General features: G+C 32.8%; 1 protein-coding gene across 14 annotated transcripts in view; it reads left to right on the top strand.

The window, feature by feature from the left end:
- Ccdc171 (coiled-coil domain containing 171) overlaps positions 1–17,126 on the top strand; it is a 416,292-nt gene that overhangs the window by 302,722 nt on the left and 96,444 nt on the right. For all 14 annotated transcript variants that reach the window (XM_074051809.1, XM_074051799.1, XM_074051790.1 and 11 more), the window contains one exon: positions 3,429–3,560. In XM_074051809.1, the coding sequence (XP_073907910.1) occupies positions 3,429–3,560 (132 nt within the window). The remainder of the gene's footprint in view (positions 1–3,428; positions 3,561–17,126) is intronic.

Genomic DNA, 17,126 nt, shown 5'->3' with positions numbered 1-17,126 from the left:
GAAAAATTCATTACATGTTAAAATGAATTATTAGACATTTAGAAGTAGAAAACATTGTATATGTAATCATTGTCAACTATAAGTAAGAGTGAAAAGAATATAGAATCTTAATTATGTGATGAATATGGTATGTTATAAGCCATATTAAAGACTGGTTTTTAAAATCATAATTTAATTCCTAGACATATGACCAACAATTGTTTTAATCATACTTCATATTAAAATACAAATTTTGAAAGGTAAATTTACTTTTCCTTTTAGGGAAAATATTTGCTATTATAATATTATTTCAAAAATTTTAACAGCAAAAAATTTCCTTTAGGTTTTCATTCGTAAAAAGAATAATTTTGTGTCTAATGGATAGTATTTCCTAGTGGAATTCTACATTATTTCTTTAAAAATAATTTTACTTTGTTCTGAGCCTTCCTGTTCTATTCTCTTTATAAACAAATCTGACACATAGGATGAGAGTTTCATTTTACTATTCTGTGTTGAATCTCTTCTCTGTTTATCCTTGTTCAGTCCCTGAAATTCAGATTTGCTTTCTGCATAGTCGTCCTTTAGCCTTATTTTTAACTCTTCCTTATCTTTCCTGGCTGCTCCTTTTGGCACCACTTTTTTTTTTTTTTTTTTTTTTTTTTTTTGCTTGTCCTAGTGTAGTTATTTGTACTCTCTCAACATAATTCCTTCACCCTCTTTATTCATTAAACTAAAAGGAGTCTTAGCCAATCCTTTTTCAAAACTTTTCTATAAACTTTTCTTACAAATATTTGAAGACTGTTTTAGACATCTGTTTTCAAAGTTTCAGTTTAATTTAAAAGTGGGTAAAGTCTTGAAATTTAAGTATTTGTGATATTGCATCTATTTATTCTAGGTCTCTTGATAACACTGACAATATGCAACAGATAATTTTTAGCTAAATGAAAGTATTGACACATGCATATTAAGCCAGTCATGGTAGAATGTAGGCCCAGCTACTCGGGAGGCTGAGGCAGGAGGATTGCTGGAGCCCAGTAATTAAAGGCCAACCTGGGGAACACAGTGAGACCCTGCTTTAAAAACAAAACAAAACCCAAAAACTAAAACAAATGCATATCATTCAAATAATGTAATTATGGTATCCATCATTAAGTATAGCAAAATTCAACTGTTTTGATGTTTTTCCCCCACCTAATATAAGGTATTAATTTGGCAAATTAAGTAATGTCATAGTGAAAATATTAGTGACAATAAATCACAATTTTAAGTGCCAAATGCTCCAGCTTAATATAGTTCATTAACATTATCTAGAGAATATAGAATGTGACTTACTGTTCACTGTATGTCAGGGTTCATAGACGAAGTATGGTGCCTGGTATTAATCAGGTTAAAGGACCTCCAGTGCTTGAACTGTGCAGTGCGTTATCCCTACTTTGCCTATGGTTTCCCCCCTTTGCCTATATTAGCAATCTGCTTTTGTACTTTGACATCCAGGATTTCCCTGGTGAATTTTGTCACAGAAAAAAGAGAATCATCAATATCGCAGTTAAACTTGACTTTCAAAGCTAATAGTATCTCATTTGGGGGCTCAAATTTAATAAATTTTCTTTGATTCTGGGTGAGTTTTTAAACATCAAACAATGAATTGGCCAGGGTGCAGTAAAATATTTAGATCTATTGACTATGGTTCAGAAGGGTAGAAGGAAAACACTAGTGGTTTGATGTTGATAAATTCTCAGTACCTTAATCCACATTAATGTTTTCTTTTATCTGAGCACATATCGGTGACAAAAAGTAAGAGGGAAAGAATACACACATAAAATATAAAACCTAAAACACATATATTTGTAAAATATAATTTATTTTGTTATGATAGGTGAGTTTAGTAGCATTATCATCCTGACGACTCTGGAAAATGTCACGGGTAAATATATATTCTGGAATGCTAGAGTAAATATAGTACTCACAATATTGTCTATAGAGTTTCCTTAAACCAAATGCCCCAGCTTCATGTGGCTCATTTTAATTGTTTATGCTATTCCATGGGTACAAGAATCTTTATATTTCCCAAGTTGATCTCAAGACTTTCTGTATGTTTTAAGGCATATCCTTTGTCATTCACTGGCAATCTTGAGATCAGCTTGGAAGCCCTTTAGAGTATGATAGTTTTGGGAGATGTTTATATTTTTATCTAATTCACTCATATAGTAAAATATAATTCAAACAGTTTTGCCAGCTGCTCAAGTGGAAAAATGGAGAGTGTAAAAAATATTATTGCCATGTTATATTTGAAGTTGCTCAGTTTAAAAAAAATTATTGATATGTTACATTTAAAGTTGCTCAGATAAAACCAGAGATAAAATACACTTATTTGGACAATTAATGATATTTTTATAGTATACCCATATCTTTGCTACTTATAAAAACTCTGCCGTGTGGCTGTAAGCTAGTTGTATATTTGTCAAGATCTAAATTTTTAAGACCTATTAAAGCATAAGGAAAGTTAGAAAATATAGTGATATATTAAAACTCCTATCATTGTTATATGATTAAAAGTCAGAGATTAGTTACAATAAATGCAAACTACACTGTCGAATTCCTAAAGCTTTTACTAAGTTTGAAATTAAAATCCCAAACATCTGCTTGTTTCAATTTATGTAATATAGGGAGTACTTTCTCATTTATCCAGAAGGTGGCAGTGTGATATTAACTGCTTATAATTCCATACTGACTGCAGAATTGGTATTTCTCTCCTGTGATGTGATAGTATTGCTACCTTTCTGAATACTTAAAATATAGTACTGATTTTTATCTTAGTTTTATAACTTAGAAGTTTTGTGGCCAAATCGGTTTTTATGTATTTTATTGTTAAGACTCAGGTTTAATAAAGTACTGCAACTTTAGAAGACTAAAAAGGGTAAATAAGCTTCTTACTTTTATATTATTAAGTATACTTTTGTATTGAATGTATTTGTTTTTATTACAGGGTACATATTAGTGAAGTTTTCAAAGACTAAATACTGTATTTAACATGTACTAGCTAATATCAGTTAAATTAGACATGTTATCAAGGAAGTGATAATAATTAGGAGTTGCTATTTGGTTTTGACTTTGTGAAATTCTCCCCCCCCACCCTTTCTTTTTCTTTTTCTTCTCAGTGTGGAACTGTGAAAAAATAATTCAAAACCTCTTGATCAGAAGAGCTCCGGTGACTCTTCTTCCCCTTCTTTATTTCAAGCAGGAGGATGCTTTTTCTTCTTAACATTCTCCCCCAGCACTCTGAATTAGAGATTTATTTGCAACAAAAAATCAATTAGTCCTAAATTTATTCATGGATTTCAGGTCCAGCGATCAATGCAAGTCCACTCAGTGGGCTCAAGGGGACCCAGTTCATCCCAGTTAATGTGTCTGAAGGGGAATTACCATTGATGCTGTTTTTTTCCCTTTAGGTCAGAGATCAGATCTCACTGTCACGGACTGCAGCAAGTAGGAATGACTTCACCCTGCAGCTACCCAAACTGCACCTGGAGACCTTTTCAACGGAGGGGCTCAAGGGCGGGCCAGAGGTTGTAGCGTGCCAGGTTAGAGTCTAAATAACATTGTTTGCTACTGAGACTTACAGAAAAATAAATTGCACAAGCTGGAAAGAATGAAAGCCTCAAAGTATTGTGAATAATTTAAAGGACATGCAAATAAATTTTCTACCTTTTTCTTCTATCATATAGCAGGATATTTCACATAAAAGTGGTTTTTAAAAAAGTTTAGAACTAGCCCATTAAAATAATCCAGAAAAGTATTTTTATAAAAGAAACTGTATTTTATGGCAAAGTACAGTATTAAAAGAACTACTTTCTTGTCAGTGGAGGACAGAAGACACTAGGCTGTTATCTCTTTAAGCTAATCTCTATTTTCTATTCTTTTTGTTTTAAATGAATCACTTGAGATAAAATTATTAAAAGAGGTACTTGAAATTTTTCATTGTTAACTCCAAAATACAGCCAACATTTCTTATGTGGTAATTTAATTTCAACAAAACTAGAACTTAAATATATTTTGTATTAAAGAGTACTTTACCCTTTAATATTTAATTTTATTGAGCATTGTAATATGGCAAACTGGGTTATTTCATTTATAAAACTCAAAACATCAAATCATAATTCATCAGATAACATTAAACTTAATAAAGAAATTTATTTTCAGAAACATTCATTTTCAAATGTTGTAGATAGTCATTCTTTTCTATCTCATAATTACATTTTTGTGATCATTTTTCCCTTTAAGGTTAAAATTGTTTTAATTGAACAAGACAAAATTCAGTGTGTGCTTTATTCTCCTTTTAATTTGAAATACCTTCACTTGAAAAAATTTATCAACGTCTTATGAACTATAAGAAGCCTAATATTTCAAAAGAGATTGTCTTCCACTTAACAGAACTCTAGATTTTCCAATGTATTTAAAAGAGGGATATCTTTTAAAATTCAGTCTCTGTTTTACATTTTGAAGTTTAAAATAATTCTTCATTCCTTAGTTTATGACTGTGGAATTTTAATTTTGTACAAAATTAATACTAGTCTGTGTGGATCTATGTTAATTTTTTTACATGCACCAAACCCTAATTTAATTTGTTATTAGTACCCAACTTAATCTTCTGCAAGGAAAAAATACTCATTGCTTCTTTTATTAGATTGTCCATCAATATATCTAAAATATATATAATTAAATAGCTAAGCATAAAATATTTTTATTTTCTTTTATAGGCTAGAATCCTGTACATTATTTAGAACAAGATTAAAATGTATGTTTCAAATTTGATTATCAATATTTATGAATTCATTTTAACCATGAATGTATGATTTGAGATTTTTCTAATGGTTGTAAAATAATCCTTTTCTTGGCTACCTTGATTCAGTCCCACATGGCTTAGTACTTGTCATAATTCAGAAATAAAGACTTCGCCCAACTAGATTTCAGTAATTTGTAAAGAAAGTGATTCTAGGAATGCCATTTTCTGGGGGCAGAGCATAAATTCTCTATGGTTCTGAGGTCTGTGAATAGCAAGGAGGAAATGTAAGAAACCTGTAATTTAAATGACCATCTTTTCCAGACTCTAATAAAAATAAGTTATGCACATCACTACATATGTGAATGCTTGGGAAAGTTTTCCAATGACATACTGCAGTTTAGTGATATATATGTTATAGTTAGAAAGTTAGAAGACAGTAATGATAGTGATAACTACCATTCCTATGAACACTTACTGTGTACCAGGCCCCATACTCAGCTCTGGGAATGTACCATCTCAGTTAATTCTCTTAATGGGCCCATCAAATAGACAATACCATCTCCATTTTAAAATTGTAGTACAACAACCACAACACATAACACTCCTCAGATCAACAAGTAAATGGCAGAGCCTAGAGCCTGGATTTAAGTCTCAAAGTAGCTGAATATAAGCCAAACTAGTAAATCTGAATTTGGACACTAAAGAATTTATATACCTATATTAAGTGATAAGACTAAAACATTGGAAATCTTTAAGAAACTTTTCCTTCCATTTATAAGATATTAATTATGCATTTATGTATGAAGTAGATCATAGTTTATGCTATATTGTAGATAAATTCACAGATATTTTTCTGTTTTACAGCTTAATAGTATGAAAATCTACTTTTCCCATTTTTTGCAGTATAAAATATGTATACTTATGCTAACTGTAGTTACTTATTTAGGAGTTCAGTATTTAAAAAATTATCACTTAATAATTATACATATTTATAGATTCCTTGATATTTTGATGCATGGATGGAATGTGTAATGATCAAATCAGGGTAATTAACATATCTGTCACCTCAAACATCTGTCATTTCTTTGTTTCAGGGACATTCAAAATCTTCTAGCTATTTTGAAATATAGATTAAATCACTATTAACTGTAATCACCGTAGTGTACTATAGAAGACTAGAACTTATTCCTCTCACTGGTGTTTTTGTACCTAATAACCAGCTTTTCTCTATGCACTCCATTCTCTTCTCAGGCTCTGGCAATCAGTGTTCTAATCTCTACTTCTGTGAAATCATCTCATTTAACTTCCACATATCAATGAGAATATGTGGTATTTATCTTTCTTTGCCTGACTTATTTCACTTAACGTAATATTCTACAGGCTCATCTATGTGGCCAGGATATTATTCTTTTTTTATTACCAAATAGTATTCCGTTGTATATAAATATACCACATTTTCTTTATCCATTCATTTGTTGATAGAATCCTAGGTGAATTCCTATACCTCAGCATTTGTTAATAGTGCTAGAGAAATGTGAAAGTACAGCTGTCTTTTGAACATACTGATTTAGTAATTCAGTTTACCTTTGTATTTTGACTCTACTGATGAAGTGGACTGTTAAGAGAGCACGACCTTTGACTATGAGTCGAGGATCCTATGTAGGGTGGGACAGCGTGTGAACTGTTTGTCCAGTCTGTACAGCTATTGTTTAGAGCAGTAAGAGCTGAAATCTTCTGTCTTTTCCAATAGGGCAAAGTTTATTATAGGTATAATCATGGATGGAAGGGAGACCAGTGAGCACTACTGAAAGATGAAGATGTGTGAATTACCTGTTCTCTCTGAACCTAGATGAGCACATAACTGATGTTTTCCTTCAGAAAATTCAGTTCACCTAATCTCTGAGATCTGCCAACTTTTTACCCCCATTTCTTTTATTTCAAAATGTGTGTGTTACTACCAATTTTTCTAGGCTTGTAGGACTGAACAAATTCATATAGAGAGCACAGTGCCTAGCACAAAGAAAGCAAACCGTGCATGATGTCTATTATTGTGTCCATTATTAAGCTTCTTGTAAACATGAAGTAAGCAACTAGTAGTTCATGTTTTATTTTGAGGAATGGTTATTGAGGATCTTTTTCTCCATGTTTTTCCATTTGGTTCCATTACTCTTCCCATTTCTTCAAAAGCTTTAAATAATTTTATCGAAATACTTTACATTCGTATTTCCTTTTTAATGTCATGTGATTTTCCGGTAAGGTCATACCTCCAGTGAAATCATTTGTCTAAGTACCTATGGTTAGTTTAGAACTGTTTTTATCTCCCACACAATAGCATGTCAGACTTTCACTACAATATTGAGAAAAATGAAAGCACCCAGGTTAGATCAGGTAACTTTAACTAAAAAAGACCACTACAATGTGAGTGCAATGGATTTATAATAAAAATATTTTGCCCATACTTTATATGGATAATACCTGTTTTTTTAATTGTATTATACTCTGAAGTATGTTTTTTCAATAATTATGATTTGTAATTCTGGTAATCTGTGGCAGATATTGGCAAGCAGCCAAGAAATGTTTGCTCCCATCCTCCCATGATAAAAAGCAATCAGGAAACAAACACTAGCTAACATTTGCTGGGTGCTTACTCTGTGCCAGTTACTGTGCTTTAAGCACCTTACATTATGATCTCATTTAATCTTTTCAATAACTTTATGATCAGTAGTCTGCTTTTGCTGCATTTTACAAAGGAAGAAACTGAAGTTTATTGAGATGAAGTAAGATGCTAACAGCTACATATCCAATGAATAGGATAACTAGTGCATTAGTGTAATCATGTCTTTCTGCATTCTGTAAAGAGTAGCTTACTGGCTTTGTTTAATATAGCTGAGAGAGGAAAAGAATAAAAGTAGGATTTTTCTATAGAATGCAATTTCATTTGTGTGGAACAGAAATCCAAAAGAGGGTTAACTGGGCAAGTTATGTAACTTGTCTGTTTTGGCCTCTTCTCTAAAATGAAGGTAATAAAGCTCTTAACTCAGATCAGTGTGATCATTAAATGGGGCAATCCATTGGAAGTGCTTAGAGAGAGACAGATACATTGTAAATATTTGTTAGCTCTCTACTAAGGTGAAAGCTTCATAAGGTCAGGAAGTTGTTCACTGTTGCATCCTCAGAGCTCAGAACCATCCCAAGCAAAGAGGAGGCCCTTAATATGTATGCATGAATGAATACTTGACTTCAGACACTTGGAATATGATGCAGGAAACGGTCTTTATTCCACTTGTGCATGCTCTTAAGAAACTTGGACTGATTTTTTACTTCTGGCCCAATATCATTTGGAAAGAAAAAAAAATCTCCCAAACCACCTATTAAAGTGTTTAAGGCTTAGTGCATAATAACTATCTCTCTGGAAGTGTAGTATATTTTATAAGTATACTTCATTAGAGAGTCTTCTTTGTGAAACCATTTGTTTATGAAGATTTTAAACAAGAGAGTCTTCCCTATAATACATTAATCCTTTAATCACTCCTAACTCACAATGTCATTACATAGTCCTTACTTGGAATGTTTAGTTATGTGCTATATTTATGACTTTTGGGATACTATGATTTTTTTTACATTTATGCTTTTGAGGCATATAAATTTTTTTGAGTTTTGTATCTATATTGATAAATGACCAAAAGCATAGTGAAAGGAATTTTTAATTATGTTTCTTTATGTGTAGAGGGATGAAGTAAATGATGTTAGTATCTGAGCTGTCAGGAAATAAAAATATCAAGAATTATTCTTAGTAAGTATTTACATGTGTTCTCTGTTGCATTTCTTAATGTAGTAGCCTTGTAATTGCTTTGCAAGAAATTTTTACATTTTTGGCATACTTTAAAATAAAAGCCATGTCAGCCAATTTCATTTAAAAGATTGTACCATTTTGATATTTTCTTCTTTGTGTCATCCCATCTGCATACATGAATTTTCAGAGAGCTGATCATCTTTTTAAACATGAAAATGAGCCATGTTGAATAAAAATCTTATTAAATATAACAAATACTGTTTTTAAATAAAACGAATGTATCTGATTAAAATTTTTTTATTCTGGTTCATTAATTTTATACATATAAGTTATAATATTGTAACAGTAGTATAATATACTCAGGTGTATAATGACATTTGCCTTAAATAATATGTTTGATAGAAAATTTACTAACATTAAAAATTAGATGTTTTAAAAATTATAAAAGATATACATGATCTTGATAATAAAAAACAATACTCCTCGGAAGACTCTAGAAGAAAATTAAGATCATTTGAAATTCTGTTCAGAGACAACTGGCATTAACATTTGATATGTATTCTTCTAGTTACCTTTTTAGCCACAAATTCAAACTCACATACACCTATCACTTATACTTAATATAGCTCTGTATATTTAAACAGCAAATGCTTACTATTTTGAAAGCATTATTTTAAATCTAGTAACATATAAGTAACTTTTCAGTAAATACAGATTTTTATTAGATGATACATGCTACCTTTCTTTTCTTGTCCCTATATTTTATTTATTTATTTATTTTTCATTTTTCTTTTATTATTCATATGTGCATACAAGGCTTGGTTCATTTCTCCCCCCTGCCCCCACCCCCTCCCTTACACCTACTCTCCCCCCTCCTTCTCCCCGCCCCAATACCCAGCAGAAACTATTTTGCCCTTATTTCTAATTTTGTTGTAGAGAGAGTATAAGCAATAATAGGAAGGAACAAGGGTTTTTGCTGGTTGAGATAAGGAGAGCTATACAGGGCATTGACTCACATTGATTTCCTGTGCGTGGGTGTTACCTTCTGGGTTAATTCTTTTTGATCTAACCTTTTCTCTAGTACCTGTTCCCCTTTTCCTATTGGCCTCAGTTGCTTTAAGGTATCTGCTTTAGTTTCTCTGCGTTAAGGGCAACAAATGCTAGCTAGTTTTTTAGGTGTCTTACCTATCCTCACCCCTCCCTTGTGGGCTCTCGCTTTTATCATGTGCTCATAGTCCAATCCCCTTGTTGTGTTTGCCCTTGATCTAATGTCCACATATGAGGGAGAACATACGATTTTTGGTCTTTTGGGCCAGGCTAACCTCACTCAGAATGATGTTCTCCAATTCCATCCATTTACCAGCGAATGATAACATTTTGTTCTTCTTCATGGCTGCATAAAATTCCATTGTGTATAGATACCACATTTTCTTAATCCATTCATCAGTGGTGGGGCATCTTGGCTGTTTCCATAACTTGGCTATTGTGAATAGTGCCGCAATAAACATGGATGTGCAGGCCTATATTTTATTTTAAAAGATTTATCATAATGTATTTTTTTCTTTAAATTCATTGTTTATAAAAATAGTGCTAGAAACTGTTCAAGCTACTAGTTTTAATTTTTTAAAAATATTTAACAGATGAGACATTTTACCTCTTGCATCATGGGCTATATTTCAGATGAGTAGTGTGGTTCTCCTATCCTGTTGGGCCTTTGCCTTTTGAAAGGGACAATATGCTATATGAGGGCAAGGAATTGCATCTTTGTAAAGACTGTACTACAGTTTTGAAGATTCTTTTAACTCCCTACTTTTTTTTGGCAATACTGGAGGGCATGGTACCCCTTGAGCCATGCCCCCATCCCTTTTTGCATTGGTTACTTTTGAGATAGGGTCTTGCTTTATGCCCAGGCTGGCTTGGACTATGATCTTCCAATTTGTGGTAGCCAGGATAACAGGCACATACCGCTGTGCCCAGCCATTGGTTGAAATGGGGTGTCGTGAACTTTTTGCCCACGCTAGCCTCAAACTGTAATCCTCTTGTTCTTTATCTCCAGAGTAGCTAGGATTATAGGATTGAGCCACCATGCCCAGCCTTATTCCCTACTTCTTATCACAGTTTACATGCTGAATTACTTCCTTTGTGGGAATGATCTGGTATCCATGATCTGAACTTGACACTAAGTACAATCTGGTAGGAATATTTTAGAAACTAGATATGATTCATAAAGTTCTTTTTAAGAAAATCAAATTATTTCTTTGTTTATTATAAGAAGGAATAATTACAAAGAAAGCAAAATCTAGCTAGGTGCCCATGGCTCATGCTCAGGAGGCAGAGATCAGGGGGATTGCGTTTGAAAGCCAGCTCAAGTAAATAGTTTGGGAGACCCTATCTAGAAGAATCCTTCATAAAAAAAGTGCTGGTGGAGTGGCTCAAGGTGTTGGCCCTGAGCTCAAGCCCTAGTACTGCAAAAATAAAAAAGAAGGAAAACAAAATCTTTGCTGAATCAGTATTGTAGAAACTTAGAGAGGTTATGTAGGGGGTGAAAGTATAGCTCAGGATAGAGTTCTTGCCTATCATGCACAGGGCCCTGGGTCCAAGCCCCAACACTGCTTTAAAAAAAAAAAAAAAAGTATGAAGCTAGAAAGTAATAGGACTGAGTATAGAGCAGATGAAAACCTTCCTTTGGTAAACACAAATTACACAGATAGCAGGAACTCTTACTATTTTATACAGCTGTTACCCTTTCCTCATGAAACACTACATTGTTCTTTCTTGTGAATGGTAAATACAGCTTATTATCCTTGTAGTACTGAAAGTGCTAATGGAGTTCTATACTTACTGTTTTCTGGAGCTCTTAACTCTTCATTCTTCCATCCTAACAGTTTCCTCATCTATAAAAGGAGACAGTTCCTGTTCTGGTGTATCTTGGGATGATGATGATGATCATATGACATGTCTGAAAGAACTTTGAAAATTAACACACAAATATGTTTGCAATTAGTTAGCATTTGGCTTATTATAAATGTTCCTTGGTTAGTATATTTCTTAGTTTTCAATTTTAGGTTGAGATTTCTGCCTTCCTAAAAGACAAGCAAGTAAATCAGATTATAGGGAAGTTGGCAACCATGAATTGGTGCAATTTTCTGTATGTCACCAAGTGTGCTAGAAATATCATATTGATCCAAATGGGGGTACTTTCTTAACAGCATAGTATTTGGAAACCATGAAATAATTCCATTTTCTGGGGAAAAAGACAGGAAGGGAGTGGTAGAGAAAAAAATTTTTGAAGAGTCAGAATGTGTAGACTAAAGTCCTGGCTCTGTACTTTAACCACCTTGGCAAGTCACTCAACAACACTTTGCCACCATTTCCTTCTCTGTAAATGGTGCCAGCAAAGCCTATGTTGCTTTGGGATCACAGGATTGTGGGATGCTCAGGAAATAAGTGCATGCGAAGGTGCTTTGTACATTAGAAAATGGTACATTAACATAAGTTATGCTGGACTGAACTGCAAAAGGGCTAGGGTCAGGAATAGTGACCTAAATACATTGAGGAATGTTTTGGTGATTTGACTTTTGGTGTTTTTTCATTAATGATGTGTTCAACATGTGCCCTCAAAAAAATAAAATATTCAAAATTTCCTTCCAGTTGAGCATAAAGTCATTGTTTTCATACTTTCTTTTAAACCATTTTGTTGTCTGTATTTACGTGATTTAATCTTTTTTGATTTTATATTCCAACTCGTGAAATGGTAACAATATTTGCTTATATGTTAAATGCTTGAAAAGTATTTAGTAAAAAGCAAAAATGACAAAAAATACTGAAGTATAGAATTTTTTCTTTACAAATTTCAGTTATAGGTGGTGTTAAATAGAAAAGCTGCAGAATAATATGAATATAAGTTTTTGTCATTAATGTTAAGAGGCAAAAACTACATCCCAAACTTGACCCTTTATCTTTTTTTCATTTTTGAAGCCAATTTTTAAGTACAAGTGTAACCTTACTAGATAATACCTTTTAATGCTCATTATTGAGAAGCTGCAGCTTGTGAGGACTTGAACTTTCAAGTGCTACAACCAGAATTGCTATTCATTTTAGCTACTTGGACAAAAAACAGTGTTTGATGGACTGCCTAGGTGAAGACCTGGAAGAGGAAGGGTTATCTACAAATTGAGTGAGTTTATTATGGCTTAGTGATTTGCTGATTGATTTCATTTGCTGTCAGTTAAGGCTCTCTTAATGTCAGTTTTCTTTGCATAATGCCTTGAAATAAAGACTGATGAAGTTCTTCAGATTGATGCCGCTTATATAAACTGACCCTGATTTGCCCTATTCTGCATGACAATTTAAGTGACAGCAGTTAGAGGAAAATACAGCAATGAATATGCAGCTTAAGGATTAAGGGAGACACAGTAAATCATTCAATCTAGAACTAGGCACAAAAGTAATTTTTTATAATAATTCCACAGATGTCTTAAGTTGTATTAGACAGTTACTCTCAAACATAAGTTTTAGTATGTTAACATATATGTACGTGCATGTGTGCATATTTAAATTGCAGAAGAGAACTAAAAGTGATCCTAAATCTTTTCAAATTGCTAAATCTTCATCCCCTCACTTAATTAAACTTGGGAGTTGCCAGAATCACAGTTTAAAAGATATTTTATTTGTATATACACATGCAAAAGAATAAAACTGAACCTTTATCTTATGGTATATACAAAGTCAACTCAAAATGGATTAAAGACATTAATAAGACTTTAAACTTTAAAACTCCTGGTAGAAAACAGAGGAGAAAAACTCCTTAACATTGGTCCAGGCAGTGGTATTCTGGCTTGCTTATTTGGTTATAATAATTAGCCAGTTAACTGGCAACATGCACATTTCTCTATGTATATATGTTGATTTCTAGCTGCTTTAAAACTAGCTAAATATCATGCCAGAAAATTATACAATGAACTGTAAAGTAGAATCCTTTGCCTATTATATGAACTTATATTTACTCCAGTGAATCATGACCCTGTAAATATAAGCATACACACTTAACAACTCCAAATGATACAGTTTTGTTTTAACTATCACTAATCACTCAGGCCCATAATCCCACATCTGCAATTCCAAATGCCTAAACACTGAAAGCTAGTAAAGTGTAGGCAAAACCAGGGAAGAACTGACATGAGGATCTTTATAGTCTCCACTTATCCCCTCAGTGTGATTATTCAAATGTTTTGCTGTAGAATGTTTTTGATTCGAGGGTGCTGTCCCATTTCCTGATAAAGAAATATATGATATATTAATATATGGCATAATTCACCATTATTTCCAAACTTTGAAAAATCCTGAACTGTATAATGCACATCTAGTTCCAAGAGTTTCAGGTAAGGGATTGTGCTAAATGAAATAGCATTATAGACTAGGTTCTACACAAATGACACACATTAGTATTTCAACAAAGGTTTTAATTGTTTTTAAACTAGAGGATTGGTAAATTTTGTTTCTTTTGGCTACTTAAGCTCTGTGGTACTGTGAATTAATTATGATCTCAGTGGGATTTATGGTGGTTTTACTATTTATTCCTTTATAACATTCAGAAAGTAAATCCATTGCTTTAGTTGATTATCATCAAATACCTTAGAACCAATTTGTCCTTAAACTAAAATTGCTGTGCTTTAAGTATATGCAATCCTTTGCATATCAATTGTAAAGTTATTTTAATACAAAAATGGTAAAAATATCTTTTTAGAGTGATATAGTGCTTCAAGTTGAATTTTGTTACAGAGTAGATATTATCAAGTTTATTGAAGTAGATGACAACCCTGACTGAAACATGCAGATTCCCAAAACAATTTGCTAAATTAGAATCAGAATGAAATCATAGTGATAAGAGGACTGGCTCTTAATAAAGGCATAAGATATTTTTCTTTGTTTCCTTCTTCACCAATTTGCTTTTCTTTAAGAATATTGAACTTATTTATATTCAATTTGAGTAAACCACAAACAAATGCATCAAATTCTTATAAATCCACCTAAATGTCCTTTTAGCACCTCTGCCCATATTAATGTAAAAAGACCAATTACTCATGTCCTTTGTTGCGATTCATAAATAAAGGTAACAGTTTGATGTGAAAAAATGAAAGACTGAGGAATCAGCATTGCATGTGTTGTGTGTGTGTGTTTAAACTTAGTCTCTCAGTAGCTTAGATCAAGTGCATTTTATGAGAAGTTTGTTTGGAGATAGTGGACTGAGTAGTTTTTCTTTGGCAGTGAACAACTAACTCAGCATCCAGTAAACTGTTTATTTCTATAACCTTTCTGTGCATTAACACCAAATTTACATAGTAATTCTTCAAAAGATCAAGATTAGGATCTGCCTTTGTACACCACCAAATTTAATCAAAACAGTTGGATATTTGTAGATTGATTATGAAATGGCACCCAAAAGTCCTGGTTATCACTTTATTCAGCCTATGAAACGTATAATCAGAAAGTCATTGCTAGGGTATAGAGTGTTAAGTTATTAAGTCCCAGATATCTGTTAAAGGGGTTAAGTTTGTACTCTGAAGATAGTCTCCATTAATGCTGAAACTCAAAGTCTCATTAGCTCTAAAATGGCAAACCATACCAATACTTTATGTTCTTAATTTAATCAGGCTGAACAAGTATGCATGGAACTTCTAGTCCTGTGCTAATACATGATTGGCTGTTATGATAGAGGATGAATGAGGATGTGGGAAGTAAGAGTTAAAAAAACAAAAGAACCTCAATGTTAACATTCCTGTAACAAGGAGAATAAAATGGCACTAACACTGGAACCATCAAGTACCAACACGTGTGCTGTAAGCCTTTGGGAAGCAAAAGGATGAGAAAAAGGCTTGGGTGTGTCATAAACTGTGTTTTGCAGCCTTCCTCCTCACCAACATTTTTTCTCTCTTTAAATAATAGTCATTTGGCTTTTTTAAATGACATAATTACTCTGTTAGTGTTTTATCAATTCAGTTTCAATATGAAATTTTAAAATGTATTATTTTCTCAATTAAAAATGCAAATGAGAATTTGCCATTCCTTTCTGTATATACAGGCAAATGGCTTCCCATTACCTTTAAACTTCTAACTTTTCATATTGGTTTTGGCTCTTATGATCTGGACCTTGCTGTGCTCCAACTCCATCTCCTAACCTTCTCCATCTCATTCACTGAGTTAGGGCAACACTGACCTTTTGACTGTAACTTGAATGTGGTGAGCATAGTCTCATTCTAGAGGCTTTATGTTTATCTTTTATTGCTGCAAATCTTCACTGAGGCACTGTCATTCTATTCATGCAAGTCTTTGCTCAACTGTTACCTCATAGAAGCCTTCGCTCGTCACTAAGTGAAATAGCCTGCTTATCCCTTCACACTGTGTAACCCTAACCCTGCTTTCCTTCACAGCAGTAGATCTAATGCATTTGTCTATTGTCTGTGTTAAGATCTGAACAGCCAGGGCTTTGTCTCCTTTATCACTGTATTCTCAGCACCTAGAAAATGATACTCAATAATATTTGTTGAATAAATTAATGAATAAACTGAGGTTTTATCTGCTGGTGCCCTTTAAAAAGGCATATTAAGGAATAGAGTAGGGATCTGGAATTAGGGAGATACCTGATTTCCAGCTGTGCCACTTATTAGCAATGTACCTTTAAGAAATTTATGAACTCTAAACCTCAGTTGCTTTATATCTAAAATGTTACTAAATATTTTCTACTTTTCAAAGATTGTATAAAGATAGAGATTATGTATGCTATCATAGAAAAACAGAGTGTGCTCAGATTTGCACACAGGCTTTATTTAGTTTAATGAGAGAATGTCCTTTTGGGTGAGGAGTCTAAATCACCCTGCACTTGTATATCTATTACTTGATAAGAGATAGAGAACAAAGCAAGTATGATCTTCAAGGAGTGTTTTCTTAGGCTTCAAAAGTTTGTTTGAGCATTTGTACATATCATTGTCATGTGTTACAATTTTGACATTTGAACAGAGCTAGACAGCCTTCATTCTAGCTCACACCATTACATTGAATAAAAATTCACCTTTATACTCTTACCATAGTATGTTTTGTCTGTTCAATACAGTCCAAAGCAGCTTTAATAATGTTCTTTATTGTAAAATTTCTAATGGTGGCAAGGCATAGTAGTATATTTCATTGTAATGGAAAGCTAAAATAATGAAGTTAAGGTTCTTTATAGTTTCTTACAGCCCATAGGTAGTTCTGAGTTATTCACCAACTAAACTCATTTTATCAGGTCTTGTTTTGCAACACATTAATAAACCCAGTGTCAATTCTGTGATTTATCTGTATAACAAGCATTCTGTAGACACCTTAACTTTTTAAGTTCCAATGCAAAGTTATTTATTATTGTTGTTGCTACTGTTGTTATTGATCTAGCTGTATCCTCTCAGATACTCATTGTTCTTTGAATTTTTTTAAGATTAATGATGCTTTTTATGATTTTCCTGTCCATATGCAATGGTTTCCAATAGGAACTTTTTCCCCATTCTTCAATTATTCTTTGATCCCTTTTCTACACTCTTG

The sequence above is a fragment of the Castor canadensis genome, chromosome 13 (assembly GCF_047511655.1).
Source record: "Castor canadensis chromosome 13, mCasCan1.hap1v2, whole genome shotgun sequence".
NCBI classification, from domain to species: Eukaryota; Metazoa; Chordata; class Mammalia; order Rodentia; family Castoridae; genus Castor; species Castor canadensis.
This window is presented reverse-complemented; position numbering and strand designations above follow the sequence as displayed.